This window comes from Sinocyclocheilus grahami, unplaced genomic scaffold (genome assembly GCF_001515645.1).
Source record: "Sinocyclocheilus grahami isolate Dianchi unplaced genomic scaffold, SAMN03320097.WGS_v1.1 scaffold408.1, whole genome shotgun sequence".
NCBI lineage: Eukaryota > Metazoa > Chordata > Actinopteri > Cypriniformes > Cyprinidae > Sinocyclocheilus > Sinocyclocheilus grahami.
Window position 1 is genome coordinate 620,233 of NW_015505587.1, and position 24,580 is coordinate 644,812.

At 37.7% G+C, this 24,580-nt stretch overlaps 1 protein-coding gene across 1 annotated transcript; it reads right to left on the reverse strand.

Moving 5' to 3' along the window:
* Positions 1-1,220: 1,220 nt before the first annotated feature.
* Positions 1,221-24,580, reverse strand: LOC107550831 (juxtaposed with another zinc finger protein 1). The gene is made up of 6 exons (XM_016232226.1): positions 24,401-24,580; positions 11,301-11,373; positions 7,968-8,164; positions 7,239-7,408; positions 3,615-3,828; positions 1,221-2,931 (listed from the first exon to the last, which is right to left on the reverse strand). Exons 1-5 carry the CDS (start codon positions 24,513-24,515, stop codon positions 3,652-3,654), a joined length of 732 nt encoding a protein of 243 aa, XP_016087712.1. The 5' UTR covers positions 24,516-24,580; the 3' UTR covers positions 1,221-2,931; positions 3,615-3,651.

Sequence of the window (24,580 nt, forward strand, 5' to 3'; positions counted from 1 at the left end):
CCGGGGTCGTCACATGTGGTTGCCGCAAGCCTCCTTTGTCGAATCCGCCGGGCGCCACTCACTGAAGCAGCTGTGTGTTTCGTTGTGAAAGCAAAATACTTTGTTTGGCCTTCCAAAAGAGGACATAATGTTTCTATAAAGTTGGGCAGTTCCAATTTTGCAAGGACAGTCTGGCGCTTCTGACTCACAGCCTGTAAGTACGTTTTTTATATTTAAAGAATTTGCCACTGAGGATTCAAATGCGAGTTTGAGCAGTGTAGATTAGGGCTTATTGTTTGTCATTTCTCCGATCACAAATGCAGACATGGTTTTATGTTTACGCGGCGCAATACGCAACGCAAAACGTAAAAACACAGTATAAGTCATTACAATCAGTAATTATGTCCCCACTGGATGCAACAAATGGCTCGTTTGTAATGGGTTTTATTGGTTTTGTCTCGTCGCGCCGGGACACATGGAAACCATAGACCGTATGATGGAAACACAGTATGGTAAGGGGCGTAACATTTCTGTCACATGCTTGAGGTATTCAGCCAATCACAACACACTGGATAGCTGGCCAATTACAACACACCTCACTTTTCAGACCGATGAGCTTTGTAAAAATCGACGCGTTTCAGAAAGGCGGGGCATAGAGGAGAAACAATAGTGTACAGTATGTGGAAAATAATGTTTTTTGAACCTTAAACCGCATAAACACATTGCATTACACCAAATACACAAAATTATGTTCTTTTTAGCAGCATCATATGACCCCTTTAACTTACCAAAACCACATGGTAAGACTTAATTTAGTGGATTATCAGTAATTATTATTATTTGAAAATAACTGAAAGGGACTTTGATAATAATAATATAAAATTATCACAATAAAAATACTATTATTATTATTATTATTATTATAAATTCTTAAAGGAACGTACTACAATTTTAAACAACTATTCTTTGTGAATTTAAGTTTAGAAGTTTGGCTATAGCCATTACAAAACAAAATTAAATAAATTACTAAATGGGTGTAAATATATCTTGTATAATTTCACTCTATTCTTAAACCAAAATTGACTATGAATCCACATTCCTGGAGGGAACTAAAAAACATATACATGTATAAAAAAAAATGGCAAAATATTCTTAAAACATATCAGAGGCCATTTTAATATATAAAATGTAACCAGGTTTACATTTATGAAGCAGCTTTTTTTTTTTTTTTTTTTGCAAAGCTTTTTCAGTTTTGTTGCAGAAAATGTCACCAGTTCCAAAAGAACCCCTGGTGTCTGACTTCATTACATGTAGGAACATTGTTGTCCAGAAACTTCAGAAAATATAATTTAAAGCACTCACATCAAGACATTACATTAAGTACACAATATATCAAATACTTCCCTCTGTACTGGCAGTGTAATACTGTTACAATGTTGCATCTAAACCGATACTGCCATTCCAACAACATTAACATCCATGCAGTGGTGTCATAATGAGTGATTGGCAGGCCCTGATCTGGCCGGGATCTCTGGAGGGTCTAGCCACTGTTCATTTATACCACCCACAAGTCCAAAAGCAAAACAAATCAAGTACCTTTCTGATTTGAGGTATTAGTCCATACTTGAAGATCTTTGGGTTGGTTGTAACTTTACATCATCCCAGTGACAGGTTAGGGGTATAAACATCACATGGCCACACCAGAGACAAGCCAGAATCAGGATGAATTCACAATCTGAATCACTTGGCTACACATATACTATACTGGAATGCTGTGGTGTACCACAATTCAAGGCAACCAGTTTCAAGAATCTCACATCTAACAAGCACACTGGAGGTATAGCGAAAGAATGAATTCCCTTAGCTAGAAGAAAAAGAACCTCAGAGACGGAGACCTCCAAAGCGCCATATTAGTCCTTTGAATTTCGCAGCGGACTCGCAGAAAACATTCTGCAATTTGTTGGCTATACAAAATGCCCTAAACATGTTGGCAACTGGTCACTACAAAGTGCTTTAGGTTCTTCACTAGATTGCTGTGGAGTTCTAGAACGCTCCAGAACAGTCCTGGGAAGAGTGTAACAGCCTACTCTAAAATACTAACAGGATTATAGTTCTGAAATGCTGGCGATTTGTCACCTGAGAGTCATTTGGTGCTGTAACTCAAAACTTTTCTGAGATTAACATCCATAATCAATCGATATAGTCATCTCGGAAGTTCAGTTGAAAATATACAAAATAAAACTTACGAATAAAGTATAGAATTTAAATCTGACTAGGAAACGTATAGAATATAGTTATATACACAATCTTTAGCTATGAAGGTTGCTTATATGGGGTAGATATCGTTATATTACAAACATTCAGACTTTTCAAGCCTTTCCTATTTTTCGTTTTTCTCCCACAGAGTCTCATGTTCACGCCGAATCCTTAAGCTTTACTCCTGTTCGGCACGATTCTCTCCTTTCCAAACATACCGTCAGTCTTCCAATAAGCACCAAGCATCAAAAAAAATATGAGAAAAAATAAAAAGAATAAGCGAATGTGCAAAAATACAAAACTGTTAACTAATATTAAGACCCAAATAAGCAAAGAAAAAAAAATTACAGAAAGCATGCAATTCAAAATGTAGTGTTTTTGATAAGACGGTTGAATCAAATCCTCCTCATGGAGGTCCGGAATGACACAGGGATTCTGGAAGTCTTCCTTGAGGAAGAGGAATAGAAAAAGATTAAACTTTCCTCCTCATGAGGAGTGGAAGGAAAAGGGAGGCGAAAGAGTCTTACTCTTGAAAGAGTAAAATAGAGAGAAAGACAAATTGTCCTCCAGATAAATGTTTTTTGGATGTCCTCCAAAAAACAGGACAAAATGTGTCAAAGTCACAGTTAATGGACAGCCACAGCTGCTGGTGCGGATGGATGTGGAGGTGTTCTGTTTGTACTGTATATACATGGAGTATGTGTGGGGATGTGGAGGAGGACGTTGGCACTCTCTACTGCTGCATCTTGCGGATGATGTTGGCAGAGACTGGCGGGTGGAAGTTGATGGTGTGGTGTCGAAGCCCCTGAGAGCTCTTGTAGCTTTTACCACACCGGCACTTGAAGGGTTTCCGAACGCGGATCTGAGTGCGGTGGCCGTTCTTGGCGTGGTACTTAATACCATTCACATTCTGCAAATGAGAAAAACAGACAAGATTTCCATCATTCAGGTTAGACAATAATTGAGAGAAGAAGAAGAAAAAAAACAATTCACTGATGCATTGTGATTTAAAAAAAATCATTTTAAGTAATTCCTGATTGCTTCACAACAATTTTTTTAATTGAAATTCTAAATTATTTTTTTATAATAAAAATGCCATTAATGGATTCTGAGTTGAGCCTGTCCAGGGTCCCCGGGGTTCACGTTTGTAATGCCTAATGAGATAAATATGTATAATATACAGTGGGTACGGAAAGTATTCAGCCCCCCTTAAAATTTTCACTCTTAACAATATTGCAGCCATTTGCTAAAATCATTCAAGTTAAGTTTTTTCCTCATTAATGTACACACAGCACCCCATATTGACAGAAAAACACAGAATTGTTGACATTTTTGCAGATTTATTAAAAAAGAAAAACTGAAATATCACATGGTCCTAAGTGTGTGTGGGGATGTGGAGGAGGACGTTGGCACTCTCTACTGCTGCATCTTGCGGATGATGTTGGCAGAGACGGGCGGGTGGAAGTTGATGGTGTGGTGTCGAAGCCCCTGAGAGCTCTTGTAGCTTTTACCACACCGGCACTTGAAGGGTTTCCGAACGCGGATCTGAGTGCGGTGGCCGTTCTTGGCGTGGTACTTAATACCATTCACATTCTGCAAATGAGAAAAACAGACAAGATTTCCATCATTCCGGTTAGACAATAATTGAGAGAAGAAGAAAAAAAAAAAACAATTCACTGATGCATTGTGATTTAAAAAAAAATCATTTTAAGTAATTCCTGATTGCTTCACAACAATTTTTTTAATTGAAATTCTAAATTATTTTTTTATAATAAAAATGCCATTAATGGATTCTGAGTTGAGCCTGTCCAGGGTCCCCGGGGTTCACGTTTGTAATGCCTAATGAGATAAATATGTATAATATACAGTGGGTACGGAAAGTATTCAGACCCCCTTAAATTTTTCACTCTTTGTTAAGGTTAGACAATAATTGAGAGAAGAAGAAGAAAAAAAACAATTCACTGATGCATTGTGATTTAAAAAAAATCATTTTAAGTAATTCCTGATTGCTTCACAACAATTTTTTTAATTGAAATAAATACATATTCAAAGGTCTGGGGTCAGTAAGATTTTTTTTAATACTTTATATTGATCAAAAATAACAGTCAAGACATTAATAATGCTACAAACAATTTCTATTTCAAATAAATATTATTCTTTTGAACTTCCTACTTATCAAAGAATGCTAAAAGATATTTATCGTGGTTTCCACAAAGAGATTAAGTAGCACAACTTTTGTTATTATTATTATTAGAGTTGTTGTTCAACATTGATAAGAAATATGTTTCTTGAGCAGCAAATTACATTTGAAAATACATTCAAATAGAAAACTGTTCTTTTCAATTGGGATAGTATTTCACAATATTATAGTTTTTACTGTATTTTTGTCAAACAAATGCAGCCTTGGTTAAACTAAGAGACTCCTTTCAAAAACGTCAAAAGAATCTTACATATCCCAAAATTTGAACATTTATGTAGAGTATAGGCTAAGATAGCAGGCTAATTGGTTAACGGTACGCTAAGCTACAGTAGTAATCTGAGGTGTTTAGCTTGAGATATCTATAATTTCACAAAACCTATAGCTTCATTGTATGGCAAGCCGTTTTGACTTTTATTCATTCTCAGGATATGAATTCTTGATATCAACTATTCAATTTTTACTAGTTAAAATGTTAATTCTTGATATCAGGAATTAGATTGCTACTACTAACAATTGCTATTTTTGATATCAGCAATTACATTTCCACTAGTAACAATGTTAATTCTTGATATCTGTAATTGTATTTTCACTAGTTAAATGTCACCATAGGCTGCCATTCAAAATCAATTGTTGATATCAAGAACTGATTTCTTACTAGTTGAAATTCCAATTTCACATATCAGAAATACAATTCTTACTAGTAAAAACCTTTATTTTTGATATCAGTAATCACGTGGTTACTAGTACAGACGTCTATTCTTGATATCAACAATTTAATTGTCACTAGTGACTGTTCATTTCTGATATCATGAATGTGATTGTTACTAGTAACAAGTCATTTTAGATATCAGAAATGAACATTGTCACTAGTGACAATTAAATTGTTGATATCAAGAATAGACGTCTGTACTAGTAACCACGTGATTACTGATATCAAAAATAAAGGTTTTACTAGTAAGAATTGTATTTCTGATATGTTAAATTGGAATGTCAACTAGTAAGAAATTAATTCTTGATATCAACAATTAATTTTGAATGGTAGCCTATGGTGACATTTAACTAGTGAAAATACAATTCCTGATATCAAGAATTAGCATTTTAACTAGTGAAAATTGAATTGTTGATATCAAGAATTAACATTGTTACTAGTGGTAATGTAATTGCTGATATCAAAAATAGCATTTGTTACTAGTAGAAATCTAATTCCTGATATCAAGAATTAACATTTTAACTAGTAAAACTGAATTGTTGATATCAAGAATTCATATCCTGAGAATGAATAAAAGTCAAAACGGCTTGCCATATCATTGCATATTAGTATATGTAACATCATTTAAAAGACATTAATGGTTGTAATAGCAGTTCAGTTGGCAAACATCATGAAGCGACTTTGTCTAATCAGGAAGTGGAAAGACTGCACATTAAAAAGTTCTTTCAGCCAATGGATCATTTTGTGATCTAGACAGACTCGATTCAGCACAGAGGGAGCAACTGCAGTTTACACTGTGCAAACAAATGTTTTACAATCCAATTATTACAAGTTTTCAATTCTGTATTGACATTGTAACATATCATTTCTCAATAATCTGAAGGCAAACTAAATGATCTGTGAGTAAAAATGCACTTTAATAATTCCAGAACATCCAGTGTTGTGTGAAATAATAAAGGCAAACCATCAGCTGCTTGACAGCAGTGGAGACCAGGCACCGACTGAATCCAAATAAACCCAAATCAGAGCCACATCTAACAGTACATCTGAACATGCAAAGACACTCTCATGGCTGTCATCATCCATTTCCTCTCCCTCTTATTGAATGCGGCGCTCACAGGCTGCACATCATTTATCTCAGCAGCCAGAACCAGATGGCAGTGGAAAATCTCATAAAACGCACAGGCCTTCAGCGGACTGCATGTATGCCTTTAAAATACATGTCAAGCCTCCAGTCCCATCCTCATTACAGCTCTTTGTGTTAGTAAAGTCTTTGACTGCAAGAAGGCAGTGAGAGCCCAGCATTCACTGTTTGATCATATCTGTGCCACTGGTGATTGCTATTGTTTATGGATGCACAAGTGTGCTGTAAACCTGCCTTTTAGTGAATGAAACCCCAAGTAAACAGCTTTAAATAATGGTGCTAATAGATTTGAGGTCTGTGAGAAATGATTTTATTATTTAATGATATACATACTACTTTTCAGACGTTTGGGGCATTAAAAAAAAAGAAATTAATACTTTTATTCAAAAGAGGTTACAAAGGATTTCTATCTCAAATAAATGCAGCTCTTTTGAACCGACCATTCATCATACAATCCTGAAAAAAAATTTAAAATTGTTTCCACAAAAATATTAAGCAGTTTTCTGCATTGATAGTAGTAAGAAATGTTTCTTAGGCACCAAATCAGCATATTAGAATGATTTCTGAAGGACACTAAAGACTAGTAATGACTGCTGAAAAATCACAGGAATAAAATACTTTTTTAAACCTATTAAAATACAAAACCGTTTTTTTATTTTGTAATAATGTGTCACAATATTACTGTTTTACTGTACTTGTGATTAACTAAAAAAAAGAGACTTCTTTATAAAAAAAAATGCTTATCGGTCCCAAACTTTTTGACAATATTTATAATTTAAATAATTGTATGTATATCTGAAATTAAATGTATTGATTAAAATGTATGTATAAAATAAAAGTTTTTGATCATTTAGACAATTTGCATGTTTCTCATGCTATCAGTCTTGAAAATGCTTCTCAAACCTACAGTGAACAGCCAAATGAAAGTAGATATTTTCAGCCATTTTTACCTTGTATCTCTTTTTGCAGCCAGGCACGGGACATGCGAACGGTTTCTCATCACCGCCGTTCATGCACATGGAACTGAGGATGGATTCAGAGCTAATGGCACTTTCGGTGGTCCACGACTCGTCACTGTCAGACTCTTCGTATTCTGCTTCCTCCTCATCATACTCGCTGCCTGAGAGTACACAGCAAACCATCGTTTAGTAATTAATCATGTATCAAACCTTTAACCTGTCGGCCCAGATATTTAACCACTACGCCACCAGAACAACAAAACAGCCACCCATCAGCCACCACAGCAGACATACAAAAAGCTTTAATGAAAACGGTACAGTTATCTTTCTCACAGTACTGTAAAGCGTTTGCATTTTATGAGAAAGAATCTGGAAGGAATAAGAAGGTCTAAGGGTTAATGCACAGTAATAGTATGATACAAACAATTTGGAGACTATTTAGTTTGTGTTCCAAACCCACACAAATAAAATGCTTAAAACATTTAATTGTGGGAGAGAGCACATGCTGCTCTGGAGAAAGCCATGGGAAACTGCAGCTGAAAAACGGTGTCTCTCACAATGTGATTATTTGATTATCTATTACATCAGAACATCAAACAAGCACTGCAGGTTTAATGGAGTTATTACATCAAAATTCATCTTTCTAGCGAACATAGTAAGCATATAGCAAGGTGTCTGTGAGTGTAAGTTCCTGAAGGAGCGTGTGTTTGGTGGGACTACCTGTGGGGGTGCTGCTCCTGAATGAAGATGAGGGCGTGATGGGCGGGGTCACGGGCGGGGTCAGGTTGCCGCTGTTGTGGCGAGGGGGCGTGGCCACGCTGTTGCGTGAAAAGCTGGCCGTCAGAGAGAGTGACAGCTTTGGCTGAACTTTCTTCTTCAGAGAATCGTTCTCCCGCCGCGCTGCATCTGTCATAAACCTAGAGAGGGAAGTGAACTTTATTAGATGAAGTTCTTAAACTGAATTACAAGAAGTTATAGCAAACACAAAACAAAGACCTATTGCTTATTGGGAAGCCCAAACATGTAAAGTAACAGTCATAAATGAAAACACTCTAATCCAGCCACTCAAACATCAGTACAATTGCCATCACACTTTCTGAGCAATTAATTTCCATGACTTTTCTAGCGGTTTGTGATTACTGGATAACGACTGAAAACAACAACAACAACAAAAAACTATAAAGACTGTGCACTCAAAGGCTTTCCAGCCAATTAAATTGACTCACTACAAAAAGCTACATGACGTTTCTGGGGGAAAAATAGAAGTATAGAAAAAAAGAAAAAGTCCCTGATATTTCCAGCCCTTTATCTGTCCACTCTAACTGAAAGAAAAATACCTTGATAAGATACAGACTCAATGAACACAATGTAGCAATGAAAATGAGCTGGCATGGCTGTTAAAGGAAAAAGCCTGTGGAAACAGAACCCAAAAATATTTGAATCAAACTTTGACAGAATGCAAAAAAGAAACATTCTTCAGCCTACTTTCTATATAAACATTTATTAATAATTCATTTAATTCTAAATATATTTTTGCACTAATATATTAGTACACTGCATTAATATATTAATTTAAATTTTTTTAATGCTCAAGAAATAAATCAGCCAAGAACTTGAGTATTAGGTATGAAAAGGTGGGCGATGATTTTTCTGTTGGTGTTGATCGATGTACACTACTGTTCAAAAGCTTGCGGTCAGTAGGGTTAAGACATTTATAGTGTTACAAAAGATCTCCATTTCAAATACATTTATTTTTTTTAACTTTATATGCATCAAAGAATCCTAAAAAATGTTTAAACAGCACAACTGTTTTCAACATTGATGATAAGACCAAATCGGCATATTATGCAATAATATTTAACAATATTACAACGTACTACAGCATAACGTTTTTGCTGTATTTCTGATCAAATGAATGCAGCCTTGTTGAGCATCAGAGGCGTCTTTCAAAAACATTCAAATTCGTACAAATCCCAAACTTTTGAATAGTAGTGTACATGAGGAGTTAAAACTGGTTCACCTTTATAAACATCACATGTCTCAAGACACCTGCGTTTTATTCCATTTCATCAGTTGCACTTCATCTATCTGTTATAATTCAGCTGCTTCAGGAGAGTCTAATCCACCTTACAACAATGCATTCACTCTAACTTATTTTGTTGCATTATAAAACTGTCAGTAAATGTATGTAATAAAGCATAAATGTTCACACAGACATTATTAAAGCTGGTGTGGAATTCACAGATTACCAGCAAAGCCACATAAAGCAGCAATAGATGGACAAAAGTGGCTCCTGCTTGTTATGCAACAATTTCCACCACCATTCAGCCTATTAAAGCTGTTTAACACTGGAACTGCTTTCTGTCTCAAAGCTCGGAGTATTCCTACACAAACCACATTCAACAGAGTGAAATTGAGTGTATATGAAGACTTTGGTGCTGGTTTGAAGTTCATTGCAGCTTCATAAACTGACCAGAACCCTTAGAGGATGTAGAGGAGACTTGACCACACACGACCATTTTCCAAAAACAACAGAATCCCATTAAGGAAAATGCTGGATGCTCTCAGATTCATTTTTGTCATTTGGTTACTTTTGTACAGTTTTAAGGTTGAAAACCCCAAGTCTAATAATCACCTGATTAATCACTATTTGCTATATGCATAGCCAGCCCATCATCAACCCATTTTAATTTTTACTGTAATTTTTTGATAAATATTTTAAATATAATTTCTGAAGATACAGTACTGTGCAAAAGTCTTAGGGCATTAGTATTTTCACCAAAAAAATATTTTGCTGTAGTGTGTCAGGAGGAAATATCGGTTTAAATTTCCAAACATTCCTTTTGCCATTAACTGTAACAATCCAGTGAGATTTTTGTTTGCACAAGGAGTCTGACAACAGCCAGCTGCACACAGAGATCTGATCTCAGCATCATCCAGTCCAAAAAAACTGAGACAGACTAAAGCCAGAAGAACTGTGGCAATGTCTCCAAGATGCTTGAGGAAACCTTCCAGCAAAGCTACCTGAAAAACTATGTGCAGCTACCAAGGAACTTTTCACAGTACTGTAGTTTGTAGGACGGTTTCTTCAAGCGTCTTGGAGACATTGCCACAGTTCTTCTGGATTTAGGCGTCTCAGTTTGTTCTGATTCTTCATGTCATTTCAGAAGGACTGGATGATGGTGAGATCAGATCTCTGTGTGCAGCTGGCTGTTGTCAGACTCCTTGTGCAAACAAAAATCTCACTGGATTATTACAATTAAAGAAATGTAAACTGATATTTCCTACTGACACACTACAGCAAAAGATAACTGGCTTAATCTACTAATAGCCTAAGACTTTTGCACAGTACTGTATATTTTTTATAATATTTTAAAGGAATAGTTCACCAAATAATTACTATTCTCAAACAAAAAATGATATTTTGAAGAATATGGGTAACTAAAGAGCTGCTGGTCCCCATTGACTTCCATAGTATCGAGAAAATCAACATGGACTAAACTGTTTGGTTACATACTTTCTTCAAAATATCATCTTTTGTGCTCAGCAGAAGAAAGAAACTCATAGGTTTGGAACAACTTGAGGGTGAGTAAATGATGACAGTATTTTAATTTTTAGTGATCTATCTCTTTAATGTTTACCATGCCATAAAGTTGTGTTTTATCTTTATGTCTGCATTTTATACATGGTGGTGGTGAGCCAAAAGCAAATTATATTGTGGATAATAAAGTAAACAAAACTAAACAAACTGAAATAAAATTTGACATCTGCCAAAAAGGACACCTGCTTCACTGCTTAAGAGTAAAAAGGAGTGTAAAATTCCTATTATCAAATATTTTTTTGTGGAAAATGCAAATATTTTTATTAAATAAATAAATAAGCATACATACATATACACACTCACACATAAATATATATTAATTAATGGTATTGTGTACATTGATCACCCAGATCTCTCTCTCTCTACATGCAATCAATAAAAACATTTGTACATAATAGCATTAAATTCAAAATCTTAATTTATTATACCATAAAATCTAAAGGCTCATGTACCTGTTAATGTAGCTGAGGGCGACATAAGTGGGCTGCTGCAGTTCCTGTTTCTCCAACACACGAGGATCTGTATCTAAACAAAACAGAGAGATGAATAATTCACTAGACTGACAAAGACGCCACAAAAGAACAACCAAGAGCACTTTGAGGCTTTAAGGGTTTCTGTAGTGTAACAATACATTCCAAGCAACATTCACATAAAACTCTTTGGGTGACAGCAGCGCTGTTTAAATCTGTGTCACCCCAGAGAGTCATCCTGTGGCATCAGAATCAGTGAGTTTGTGGAAGCTTACGTGTCATTGCCAGAGTGAAGCTATTACTCACTTTATTGTTTAAGTCATCAACTTTCAAACTCAATACTAGATTCTGCCACACAACATGTCCACAATCACTTGCAGATGGCAATTAACTCAATTAATCAAGTTTTTTTCATTAAACTCTACTTAGTGGCAGAATAAATCAGCACTTCTGCATGGGAGACAGATCGGACCGGTCGATGGAGAGCTTATCCAATGGCTGTTTGGTAAAACTTAAGGCAGCCATTTGGTTAGTGTCACACCACACCACACACTCCATGAGCTCTCTGCCATTCCTCCCAGATGTGCTCATTTTCTGCACTCCACTCAGGGCCACCCAGATCACCCGCCAACTGGATCCAAATGCCCGCACGCCATGGCAAAGATGGTTTTATATCTGGTTTTTAGTTGTGCATATTAAAAAGTCGACTTCAGAAATAAAGATATCTGTTTTGGGGCTGTTTCTGACTCTATGCGGTCAATGCTGTCACGAAGCAGCCCCACTGTGGACTACGCTGCCACCTTGTGGCGAATGTGTATATATTTCAACCATGATTTCAACATGATTTCACTAAATTATAGACATCCCAGTTTACGTTAGCTCGCTCACTTACTGTTATTTTAAGACCCCTTCGAACACAAACCGGCTAAAATGTCTCTAAACTGCATCTCATTGCCTGCGAGCGCAAAAATCCGCTTAACGTCCCAGCAACTGTAACGTCCCTTCTGTGGTCGGCGGCGCCCGCATACCAGCGGCTCTGCCAGGGTAATGGTTTTCAGATGCCTGTCTCTCCGGGCATTCTCCAACACCATTAACACAAGCACTGCCAAAACACAGTTTCATCTAATGAGCCTCCCCTGCGCTGCATCTCAATGCCTCTTTTTATGCCTCTGCTGTGAGTAAACACATTTCTTTCTGCCCCGTTTAACCCGAAACATATTTGTCTCGGCTCTTCGAAACCACGCGGCACCCCGGCGTGTCTGAACTGCGATTCCGGCCAGCGTGGCATCACACACAAGCTCTCCATGGCTCGGCCACCTCGTAATTACAGAGGCACGCAGATGCTGCCACCAACACACTCTCAAGGCAATTCGGTAACTATTTTACGTTTTACCGAATTGGTGGGTAAAGGTTCACAACAAAACGTATTTTTGCCCGTTCGATTTTCGTATGCGATTTGTCTGTTCAGCATGAACATGCAGTTTCAGTCTCTGACAGTAGGTGGCATATGCTATTTGCGCATCAAGATGCTGATATACCCTTTTAATATGCATAACTTTCCATTTCTGACACCTACTTGTCAAGGAGAAGAAACAGAGTCAAACTGCATTTACATTTAATCTTTGAATTTGATATTCACTGTTGCTTAGAAAAATAGTCTACTGTTAAAAAAAAAAATCTGTTGCATTGACAGCATGCAAATGTTTGTGTTGGTCTGAAAAGATGCATTAAGGGGCGGTCACACTGCACTTTTCTTTCTGTTGACTTCCATTACGCATGCGAGAAGAGGGAGATCGGAAACGCAAGCTCATGCGAAGTTTTGCGCTGCTTCCGAAATCGAATGCTTCCCTACTATATAAGAAAATCAGTACGCTAAAGGAGTAGTATGTCCAAATTCACAGAATTCGAAAATCAGTAGGCGAAAAGTACCCGGATAATATACTATTTCTGCCCAGATTTTGAAGTGCACAGTCGATGGACACTTTACTATCCCATTGCTAAGTTAAAAATTTTTTTTTTAAATGTAGTACCTTCTAGGGCTGTGCAAGCGCATCTCATCAGTAAAGCCGGTTCCGTGATTAGTAGTAAATATCCATCACCTGCTTTCAGATGGAGCGGCATTTACTACACAGAGCTGTAGTTCACTGACAAGCTAGGCAATATCGAGTTCATAATCGAATACGATTAATCTGCGATTATGAATGCGATATTGCCTAATTGTCAGTGAACTACGGCTCTGTGTAGTAAATGCCGCTCCATCTGAAAGCAGGTGATGGAGATTTACTACTAATCGCAGAACCGGCTTTACTGACGAGATGCGCTTGACAATCGCATGCGATTAATTGCACAGCCCTAGTACCTACTCAGACAGTACGCAACAGTACGCATATGACCTGCTGACATGTTTAGGGGTGGACTGTCATGCTTACCGTTTTGTTTATTTAAAATCACGTTACAATACCGTCGGTCATATTGTACGAATACAAAATCACCACCTTGTAAAAATGATGTTCTCTCATGAGATTGGGTGACGGGATAACGTAACTATTTTATGAGGTGGTAAACTCGCAATTTCGTACACATTTGTTTGATGTGAATCATGTGAAAGCATTCGATTTTTTGAAAAAGTAACCATGAAGGTTTACCCCTAAACATGCCCATCATAGGGCATAAGCAGATCATACAAAAATATACGAATGAGACTGTATGATTTAGACTACACTTCACCAACAACGGCTTTATATGGGCCGGTATGGGGTTGGTTTCAGTTGCCATCTGAACAACAGGCTTCTTGAAGGGCAGGTAGGATGCGGGTGTGTCGTTCCGTGTCGGTTCATTGTTTAAAGCTTTCAGCTCTGCCTGCACCTCAGCTAAAGTGTTTCATTAGCACTGATTTAACTACTGCGAGAAAGACCCCACACCTTTCTGCCAAACACACACACACACACACACACACACACACCATGCTGTACCTGTGCCAAGAAAAAGGTCTTTTGTATGTGTGCATAGCTGCATATAGTCACACACACATCGATCAATCCGAACACACACTCCGTAAATCACACATAGGATTGCCCAGGCTCCTTAGGGCCTGAAGTCACTAACGGGCCCCAGAGCTGCTGCCTACCAGGACCCCATTACAGGGAGAGGTGGTCCACAAGTACACAAACAGGTGGTCTACCATGGTGGTCTTTCTCTCACAGACATGGGCACATTATTTCACTACTGCTCAAGACCCAGGAAGACTGACAGAGTTTGAAGGAAGGGTAAACGGAGTAAGAGAATATCTTAATAACAGATAGACATAGGTGAATGGTTAGATCAATTAGGTTAATTATCTGTATTAATTAATTTCAAAATCAGCTGACATCTTTATCCACATTTTTAACATTTTCAGTGAATTAAAGGGATAGTTCACCCAAAAATGAAAATTCAACCATAATTTAATCATCCTCATATTGTTCCAAATTTACTGTATGACTTAGGCTACTTTCTTCAGTTGCACATAAAATAAGATATTTTGGTTACCATTGACTTCCATTGTATTAGTCAACATATCTTCTTTTACGTTTCACTGAAGAAAGTCAAACAAATGTGGCAATATGTTGTATTACATATCTGCATTATATTATGGCCATTGGTCACCTTGCTCTCTAGATTCAGGTACTGGCCATTAAAAACATATGTCAACTTTTAAAAAATAATATAGATTACCAGCAAAATATCTATTTTGAATATGACAAGTAATGTGATTTATTGATGCACAGATACTAAAATTCTGCCCGATAACAATTAACTAATAATAATTTTCATGTTAAGGCTGATAACCGAAATAGACTATTAAAATTAAAATGATCTACTATTTTGTTTAAATCGTGAAAAAAAATAACAAATTTACACTTTATAATTTTCAGTAGTAAAATGGGTTTTCATTTTGAGATTTACTAGATCACATTTAACGGTTTCATTAAATTGGTGATTTTAAAGACAAACTTTAAGTGAATGTTAGATGACAGCAAATGTCATTTAAATGTAAGAATAATAAGCATGCAACATTACATTTCCAATATTGACCAATAAAAGTAAAAATCCCCAATATCAGTGGATAACTGAAAAGGTGCCAATATATCATGCATCCACAGCGTGATTTAGTGCATCAAACTGAAAACACATTTCAGATCCACACTCCTGGAACTTTTTGCAGAAACTCTGTGAATGTGTGTTTGTGTAGTCTTGCACTGGCTGCATATTTCGGGCCAGCTGGAGATCTAGTCATTAGTGCATGGATTCTCCACAGATGCACTGTTTTTTCCCCACCCCTTTTTACCAGACACATTAGGAGTAAAAAAATAAAACACTCCAGCTACTTTTATTCCTCAAAGCATTATGGAAAACCATGTTGGCAAAATTGTGATATATTTACAACAGGCAGCGTGGTTGCATTCTATGTGACTAAGAGAGGATAAATCACAGTGGATTACATCAGCAAAAACACTCCAAGATCCAAACCGCACTAGTAGCTGCTGCTGTGTAACCTCTTTTCATTCAGAAGATACATTTAGCTGCTCCTTTGAGCATGGGTGGTCTTGTACAAGTGAACATCACAACACGCACATCCAAAACAAACAGACAGACACGTTCTAAATCAGCGGCAGCCCCCTGCCACGGTTAATCCAGGTAATATCAGCTCTTCCTGTCATTAGCTGGCCTGCGCTGGGTTTGGATGGAAGGCTGGAAAGGAACAGGGGGTGTTGGTTTGAGGTAATTAGGTCCACCAGGTGCAGCTCTGGGGGCACCAGTCACTGCTCAAATTTATTATTTCCGTTGAGAATTTTTTTCCCTGGCCATTCCAGGAGCCCTCAGTGTGGTGAAGCTCAGAGAGGTTCATTGTTCAGAGGCCTGCAGATCACACCCTGTAGAGCTGACATCTTGAAAGCAGAAGACCTCTGGAGGGTTATTATAATTAAGTAAAAAAAAAATTGAAATAAAATAAACGTTAATGGAAATAAAATATGAAAAATTACTTTATTTTTATGTTTAATAAAGTACTAAAATAACAAACTAATTAAATATGAATAAAAACTAGTAGACAATTAAAAATGACTAAACACTTGAAATAAAATCCAAAATATAAAAATAAAAACTGGACCTCTGTCCAATATGGTGGAGCTAAGTGTATGTAAAGTGTATGTAAAAAAAAAAAAAGGTGTAAACTGTATTTTTTATGACAGTCTCCAAACACCAGGAGGATTTAAGCTAGCTAAACAATAATTCTGTGCGCTGTTACCCATTCAACTCCCTAAATCATCTCAACGTCATATTAACACTTTTAATGTGAAACCCTTGGAGGTCACGGCCTGCCAGTTTTAAATTCACGATTTTAAGAGCTGGAAGTCGAAAAAGAATCGCATAAATTGTCACATCCAGCAAGAGTCTCGGAGGGATCTTTATAAGGACACGTTGCTTACAGAACCCACACGGCACAAGTACGAACAGTAAAAGGTTCAGACACACCCTCTTTCCTTGCATTTACACTGTTGCCATCGCAATGCATAACAATCAAACCCTAGAGAGCATTTTAACCACAAACTAGAATTTGATTGAAGACGGAGGAAAATTCAAAGGTGATAAAATATTACAACCTTAAAACTTCACAAGCTCAGTTGCTGTAAGCAATGAGGCCTATCGGCAACATTTCTCCACCCAACCTCGCAAATCTCCACTCAGTTCTTCTGGTAGCATGCCATCGCCCCCTACTGGTCACAATAACACCAATCAATGAACCCACCTCACCCTAGAATGTGAGCTTTGTTTAGCCGGGTGTTAATTAAAGCAGAGAATGTCTTTAGCAGCAGGTCCCCAGATGAAGAGGAAGAGAGGCCAAAATCCACCATCCCACTTTGTAATTATGCTTGCTCCAGGCCTATGTGGGGCCATGCCAGATTTCACACCTCGCCAAGAGCAGGGCTTTGGGTGAGGGAGGGGTTCCATGGGACACTAATTGCCTCATTACTGCACAATAAGTCACTTTAGCCACACTCTCCTTCAGCTAACACCCCGGACACATGCGAGACGTGTGATCAGAGAGCAGAAGAGGTATTAAACCAAGCTCAGCTCAGGTCAGATGCCTGGAATTGATCAACCTCCATCTCATCCGATCAGAGAATGGGCTACCACGGTGTGTTGACACATTTCGAATTGAAAACGGAGGAAAATTCAAAGGTGATAAAATATTACAACCTTAAAACTTCACAAGCTCATTTGCTGTAAGCAATGAGGCCTATCGGCAAACATTTCTCCACCCAACCTCGCAAATCTCCACTCAGTTCTTCTGGTAGCATGCCATCGCCCCCTACTGGTCACAAGAACACCAATCAATGAACCCACCTCACCCTAGAATGTGAGCTTTGTTTAGCCGGGTGTTAATTAAAGCAGAGAATGTCTTTAGCAGCAGGTCCCCAGATGAAGAGGAAGAGAGGCCAAAATCCACCATCCCACTTTGTAATTATGCTTGCTCCAGGCCTATGTGGGGCCATGCCAGATTTCACACCTCGCCAAGAGCAGGGCTTTGGGTGAGGGAGGGGTTCCATGGGACACTAATTGCCTCATTACTGCACAATAAGTCACTTTAGCCACACTCTCCTTCAGCTAACACCCCGGACACATGCGAGACGTGTGATCAGAGAGCAGAAGAGGTATTAAACCAAGCTCAGCTCAGGTCAGATGCCTGGAATTGATCAACCTCCATCTCATCCGATCAGAGAATGGGGCACCACGGTGTGTTGACACATTTCGTTTAGATGTAAACATGATGGTCCTGAGGGCAATTTAACCTGCTACATAAATCCTACAGTGAAAATAAGCTAAACAAAGGCAGACAAGCTAAGGCTATCAGTTTTCAGAATGACAGTTTTAAGAGTGCTGAGTGGAACGGCAATGTTTTTCTAGGACATTTTATTTTGTTAGAGTGGGGCTCTTGTGTGTTGCCATTGTGGCAACTCAGCCTCCATTTTGCTTAGTAAAACGATCCTCTGGTCAAACATTCAGTCACAGCAATACTACAGCAAACACACACACACACACACACACACAAAATGCAAATCAGCCACAGTGGAATTTAAAGGGCCATGCAGTAATTTTTTTGCTAATTAAAAAAGTTTTACACTTTACACAAGGAATGAACACTTCTGAGAAATATCCGTAAAATGTTGTCCACTCACATTAAGGATATTTTAGTTTTCTATAAAATCAGTTTTTTTCTACATGAGACCCCCCCCCCCCATTGACATACAACTGACAGAGTACTAAAAATAGCGCTATATGAATTAAGCATATTTTTATTTTTACTTTCAGACCAACCAAAAGCCAACAACACACAAGATATTGTTGAATGAACGATTGAATCCAAGAATGCCCAAAATGGAGAAAACATGGACGAAAAGGAACAAAACAAAACAACAACTTTGCTGTAAACTGGCAGTTAACAGTACGCCAACTTCATTCATCCAGGCCAATAGGTGTCAGTATAAAGTCCAAGATTACATAAGGATACATCTATACTTTCTATATTTCATCTATATTTCTTAAAAAAACTGATCAGATAAAAGAATCTCAGTAGACAGGATTTGTCAATCATTGGATTCAACTTGCTTTGTTGCCTTCATACCTCCGTAAGCTGCTTACAAAGGCAGCATTTTTCAGCTTTTGGACGCAGCCACTGAGTGCACATTTAACATGCTGATATATTTTGAAATTCAGACCTACTCGTTAATCTTTCTCTATGCACTTCCACATTGGTTGTCATGGTAACGACACTAATGTGTGGTGGTTCATCATCTCTGAGTTTTTTTTTGGCAGTGAAAGTTTCACTGGTTTCATGTGATATGATAATGATCCCAATAGAAGAGCCTTCAACTTTTCTTTTCCAAACAGAACACTTAATCATACAGTGAAGCTTTGGCAATCATCACCCAACACTTGTGTTATTTTGCAGATGCATTCATAACATTTTTTTTTTTTTAATTCTAAATGCACTACAATTTACAATAAGGTTCCATTAGTTAATGTATTAACTAACATGAACAAACAATGAACAACACATTTACAGTATTTATTCATCTTTGTTAATGAAAACAGAGTCATTCATTGTAAGTTCATGTTAATTCACAGTGCATTAACTAATGTTAACAAGCACAACTTTTGATTTTAATAATGCATTAGTAAATGTTGAAATTAACATCAACTAAGAATAATAAAGGCTGTAGAAGTATTGTTCATTCTCAGTTAATTTTAACTAAAGTATTTAACTAATGTTAACTAATGAACCTTATTGTAAAGTGTTACCGTATTTCTGAACACTGACTTTTTGATAACATTTAAAAAGAAATGTATCTTGCTTATTAATATTCAGTTGCCTAAATGTACTTAAAGTTCACTCTTGCTGAAATGCAGTGCATTTACAGTACATTAAAGGTGCTGGGTGTAATTTTTTTTTTTACTGTACTAAAGCATAAAAATACCATATGTTTGCAGATATTCAGGAAACATGTTAAGTTCACACTTGATTCTCTGAAAAACAATGCTACAGCCAGTTTTTTACTGCGAAATGTGTGTTCCGTGTCAGAATGTCTGTTTTTGTTTTGGTCTGTGTGATTCCACCCACTGCCAGTTTACCCAATAGTATTTCGGCACGCTGGGTTGCCAGTTGGCAGAAAACGGTGTATTGCAGCCATAGAAGCCAGCAAACAAACTGGGTCAGAGATTGCATATTCTACCCAGGGCCGGATTTACCTTTTTTCGTGACATAGGCAAAACAAATTTTTTGGGCCCTCCTTCCCTATTAATATAATAGGCCTAATATTACCACCCAAGCAAACAAAATATTTCTTAATCAGTGGAAACCATTACAGTGTTTTCTATCACAATAAGCACTTGCGTTCAGTCAATAAAAATCGAATGAAGCTCTTAATTTGTTTGAGAACTGAGAAAGACCATTCCATTAATAGGTGCGGCAACGTGGCCACATAACCACTTCGGGAGTGCATTATTTCTCTAATACTTTTAACAGCCTGGAGTCACAATCACACATTAATTGTTCAGATGATTTGTTTCAAGACATCTGATATGTTTCCGTCCTGAAATATTGTGTGTTGAACTAGCTAATTTTTTATGCACCTCATCCCAAACCTTCCGTTGCAAATTTCAAAATGTCATTTTAGAGGCTTGAGCCATTGATATGCAGGCTAAAGTTTCTGTGAGGACTTATGTGAGGATCCTGTTTGTGGACTTCAGCTCGGCTTTTAACACTATCATCCCAAACCTCCTCCTGCCCAGCGTCTGCTAATAGCGAATCTTTAAGTTGAACTGCTTCAAGAACCTTGCTACTGAGAAATGACATGTAGCTTTTCAGCTGCGAAACTATTATATTGATAAATTCGCGGGGCAGTCGCAGCTCTGACAACAAGTTTCTGTCCGCGTCTCCGCGTGTGTGCGCGTCTGTGGGAGAGATCGGGAGAAGGAAAGAGTGTTTTCTGTACATAAACAAGGTTGAAGACATGGAATTAGTTTGTCATTTTTACCCTATTGTTTGTCATATTTATTTGCTCTATGTCTTCTGGGGTTTTGGTCCTTTACTGTTGTAGATATCCCATAGTATAACAAAAATATCTCTTCATTGTGTTTGGGCCCCCCCTGGACAAGCAATCATAGGCACGTGCCTAGAATGCCTATGCGTAAATCTGGCCCTGATTCTATCTGACCTAAAACGTCTCAGCACCCATCTAAAAATCTCTATGATCAGAGACTTATTAAAACACAGATAAATCAACTTATCAACTTACAGTGTAAGGCTTGTTGCCTACCATTGCCAACTGCCCATGTTCCTGTTGTGTGTCCTCAAGCTGGCAACCCACGTGAGCATCAAGTTTGAGGAGGAGGGTAGAAACAACTCTCTCCAATATTTGGAATGAGGACTGCAGTACCCATTTCCACCAACTGTCAATATTACATACTGCACCTTTAACATTAACAGGGATGTTGGGACACTTATCAGCTGGTGGCACCCTAGGCAACCACCTAGGTTGTCTATGACTAGAAACGGCCCTGATCTCAAGTTTGTACAGTCTGTACGATCTTTATGACCTATTTGTAAAATATCTAATTTGAAAACAAGCCCTCAGGGGGCTGCATCTGACACATTAAACTACAGGAAGGCCTAAAACAGATCAGAACAAAAATGACATTTATTATATAAAAAAATACTAAAATCTATACTATTTTAATTCTACACTAATTTATCCAAATAAAATAAAATGGATTAGTGAATAATAAAACAGTAATATAAAAATAATGAAATACTAATTTAAATAATTTAAAAAAATTTGCGCTTTGTCTCTAGAAATCAGGTTTCTCCTTACAAATTCACTGCATGCGGGCTCTTGCTAGTGTCTACTGGACAGGTAGTGCAACTGTGTTAAATTACAGCAGCAGAGTCCAGATCCAGCCCCCATTGTTTGAGATATCCATCAGCACTATAGAGACAGAATCACCGACCATAATGAAAGAGATATCATGATAGCATTTTGATTAATATCCTTTTTCAGCTGTGCTCAAAGCAAACCAGGATTCCATCTCATGCTATGCTTACATTTTTGGACTTCACCCCCAGTCATTTCATGCTTACTTTCGCTATTTCTGTGTCCAACAGCCAGAAAAACCCGAACACACTGTTGATTTTGTGCAAAGCCTTAACAACCCATTTGATTTACCACACATTCACAAGTACACATCCATACATTTATTTCTGCATTAATTTAGCCTTAAAGGGGTCATATGATGTTGCTAAAAAGAACATTATTTTGTGTATTTGGTGTAACGAAATGTGTTTATGTGGTTTAAGGTTCAAATAACACATTATTTTCCACATACTGTACATTATTGTTTCTCCTCTATGCCCCGCCTTTCTGAAACGCGTCGATTTTTACAAAGCTCATCGGTCTGAAAAGCGAGGTGTGCTCTGATTGGCCAGCGATCCAGTGTGTTGGGATTGGCCGAATACCTCAAGCGTGTGATGGAAATGTTACACCCCTACCATACTGTGATGCCATGTCCCGGTGCGACAAGACCAAAACAATGAAAAACCATTATAAATGAGGCATTTGTAGCATCCAGTGGGTACATAATTACAGATTATAATGACTTATACTGTCTTTTTACGCGTTGCATTGCATCGCAACGCGTAAACATAAAACCATGTCTGCATTTGTGATCGTAGAAATGACAAACAACAAGCGCTACTCTACACTGCTCAATACTCGCGTTTGAATCATCAGTGGCAAATTCTTTAAATGTGAAAATGTACTTACAGTCTGTGAGTCAGAACAGCCAGCATTGTAGGCTACTCTACCAGGTTCAGGAAACAGTCCTCCGTAAAATGCGCTGCACACATCTGAATATTTGGGTTGAACTGTTCTGGAACAGTGTTGTAAATACAACTTAACCACTGATTTCTTCCCTTTTGGAAGGCCAAACAAAACACAGCCCCTTTAACACAAATAGTGATTCAGCGAGGCAATACAGGCTGTATAGGGCCTTGACCCTACGCATCTGTTCTACTGGATAAAAGTTTTGCAGGCTGGGACTCAACGAGATTCCTGACCCCAGTGCAACCCCTGCTCCAACCCTTGCCCTTATATGCTCCAGTGCAACCTTATGTCCTACATCTGCACTAAATAATATAAACCACTACAAAGTGTGGTAAAACATGCCTTAATTTAATCACCTGTGCTTCCGTTCAAATCAAAAATACCCTGGACAAAAAGCAAGTCAGTGTATGAGACCAGAACTCAGCAGTAATAGTTTATTATAATAATTTTTTGTGGATATACATTTATTATACAACACAGGACAATATTACACAGGACAATTTCTGACTCAAGACAGAGAAATTTTTTTTTAAAGAAAATGGTTGATTTATAGGCCTACATCAAAATGTGCTTAATTTGTGTAATTGCGATCTTATTTCTTTATTTGATTTCTACATAAAGTATCATTCACAGGTTAAGGGTAGGTCATATTTTTTTTAATAAATTAATACTTTTATTTAGTAAGGAAGCGTTAAATTGATTACAAGTGACAGTAAAGACTTTTATAGTTACAAAAAAATATTTCAAATAAATTCTGTTATTTTGAACTTTCTACTTATCAAAGAATCCTGGAAAATGTATTTATTTATTTCTCACAGCTGTGACTTTACTACAACTTTATTTCTTATAAATGTGTCCATGTCTTGTAGTGTGACTTTATATATTAGAATTATGAATTTTCATCTCACAATGTGATTATTTTATGTAACTGTGACTTTGTTTCTCTATAATTTCAGCTATAGGCTATATCTCACAGTTGTGGTGTTACATAAATCCTTATTTATTATATATAATAATATTTGTTACAAGACATTTGAGATCTGATAGCTCTGAAATGCAAGCCACCATAGTGTCATATTTCATACAGGACATTGTAATATTGGATTAATACATACAAATGATGCTCATGATTCAATAAGTGAATACCTGCTTGCATAGTCATCTGATGCCACTGCTTTGTATTTCGTGCATGTAGTCGTTTAGCCTAATAATGTATTTGTATGTCTGCCACGATCGCTGCACATTATTACGACGCATAATGATCATGGCCATTCACACGTACCTGTTACCTTAAGCCATAATACAGAAGCTCTTGTGCTGCGTTAACTAACAGGTATTTAATCACTTCTGTAGGGAATGTAATCCGCTGTATACATGCATTTAGTGTTTATGAACTCCTCTGAGCGGGTGAGATGATGAAGCTCCGTGTCTGCGGGCCTTGCGCTGAAAATATCGCTCGTGTTATCACGTTCAGATCATGAACTACTTTGAAGGGGGCTTAACGACGCACGAATGTGTTCGTATCTTGTGCTATCGACACCTAAAAGCGCCACTAAATCGAACGAAACGAACTGAAGTCCCTTCGCTTCAGCACACCTAGCAACAGCGCCGCTGCGACGCAGGAAGTGAGTGAGATTGTGCTTCCGCGAGCGCACTTACCGATGTGATTATCCTCGATGTGCACGATGAGCTCGGCCAGCGACTCGAAGTGCAGTCCACAGCCCCCGAACTGGCAATTGTTGGAGAAGAAGGAGGCGGCGGCGATGCCTGTCATGGTTTTTGCTACATTGAGGAGCAGCACGGGGCGAGCGGAAAGGAGATCGCACTCGCGCGCAAGCA

Excerpts from the sequence above, each read along its gene's own strand:
- LOC107550831 (XM_016232226.1), bottom strand. The coding sequence starts at position 24,515 with ATGACAGGCATCGCCGCCGCCTCCTTCTTCTCCAACAATTGCCAGTTC. Across the intron at positions 11,374-24,400 it reads CATCGAGGATAATCACATCG|ATACAGATCCTCGTGTGTTG; the intron begins GTAAGTGCGCTC and ends TGTTTTGTTTAG. Across the intron at positions 3,829-7,238 it reads GCTGCAAAAAGAGATACAAG|AATGTGAATGGTATTAAGTA; the intron begins GTAAAAATGGCT and ends TCTCATTTGCAG.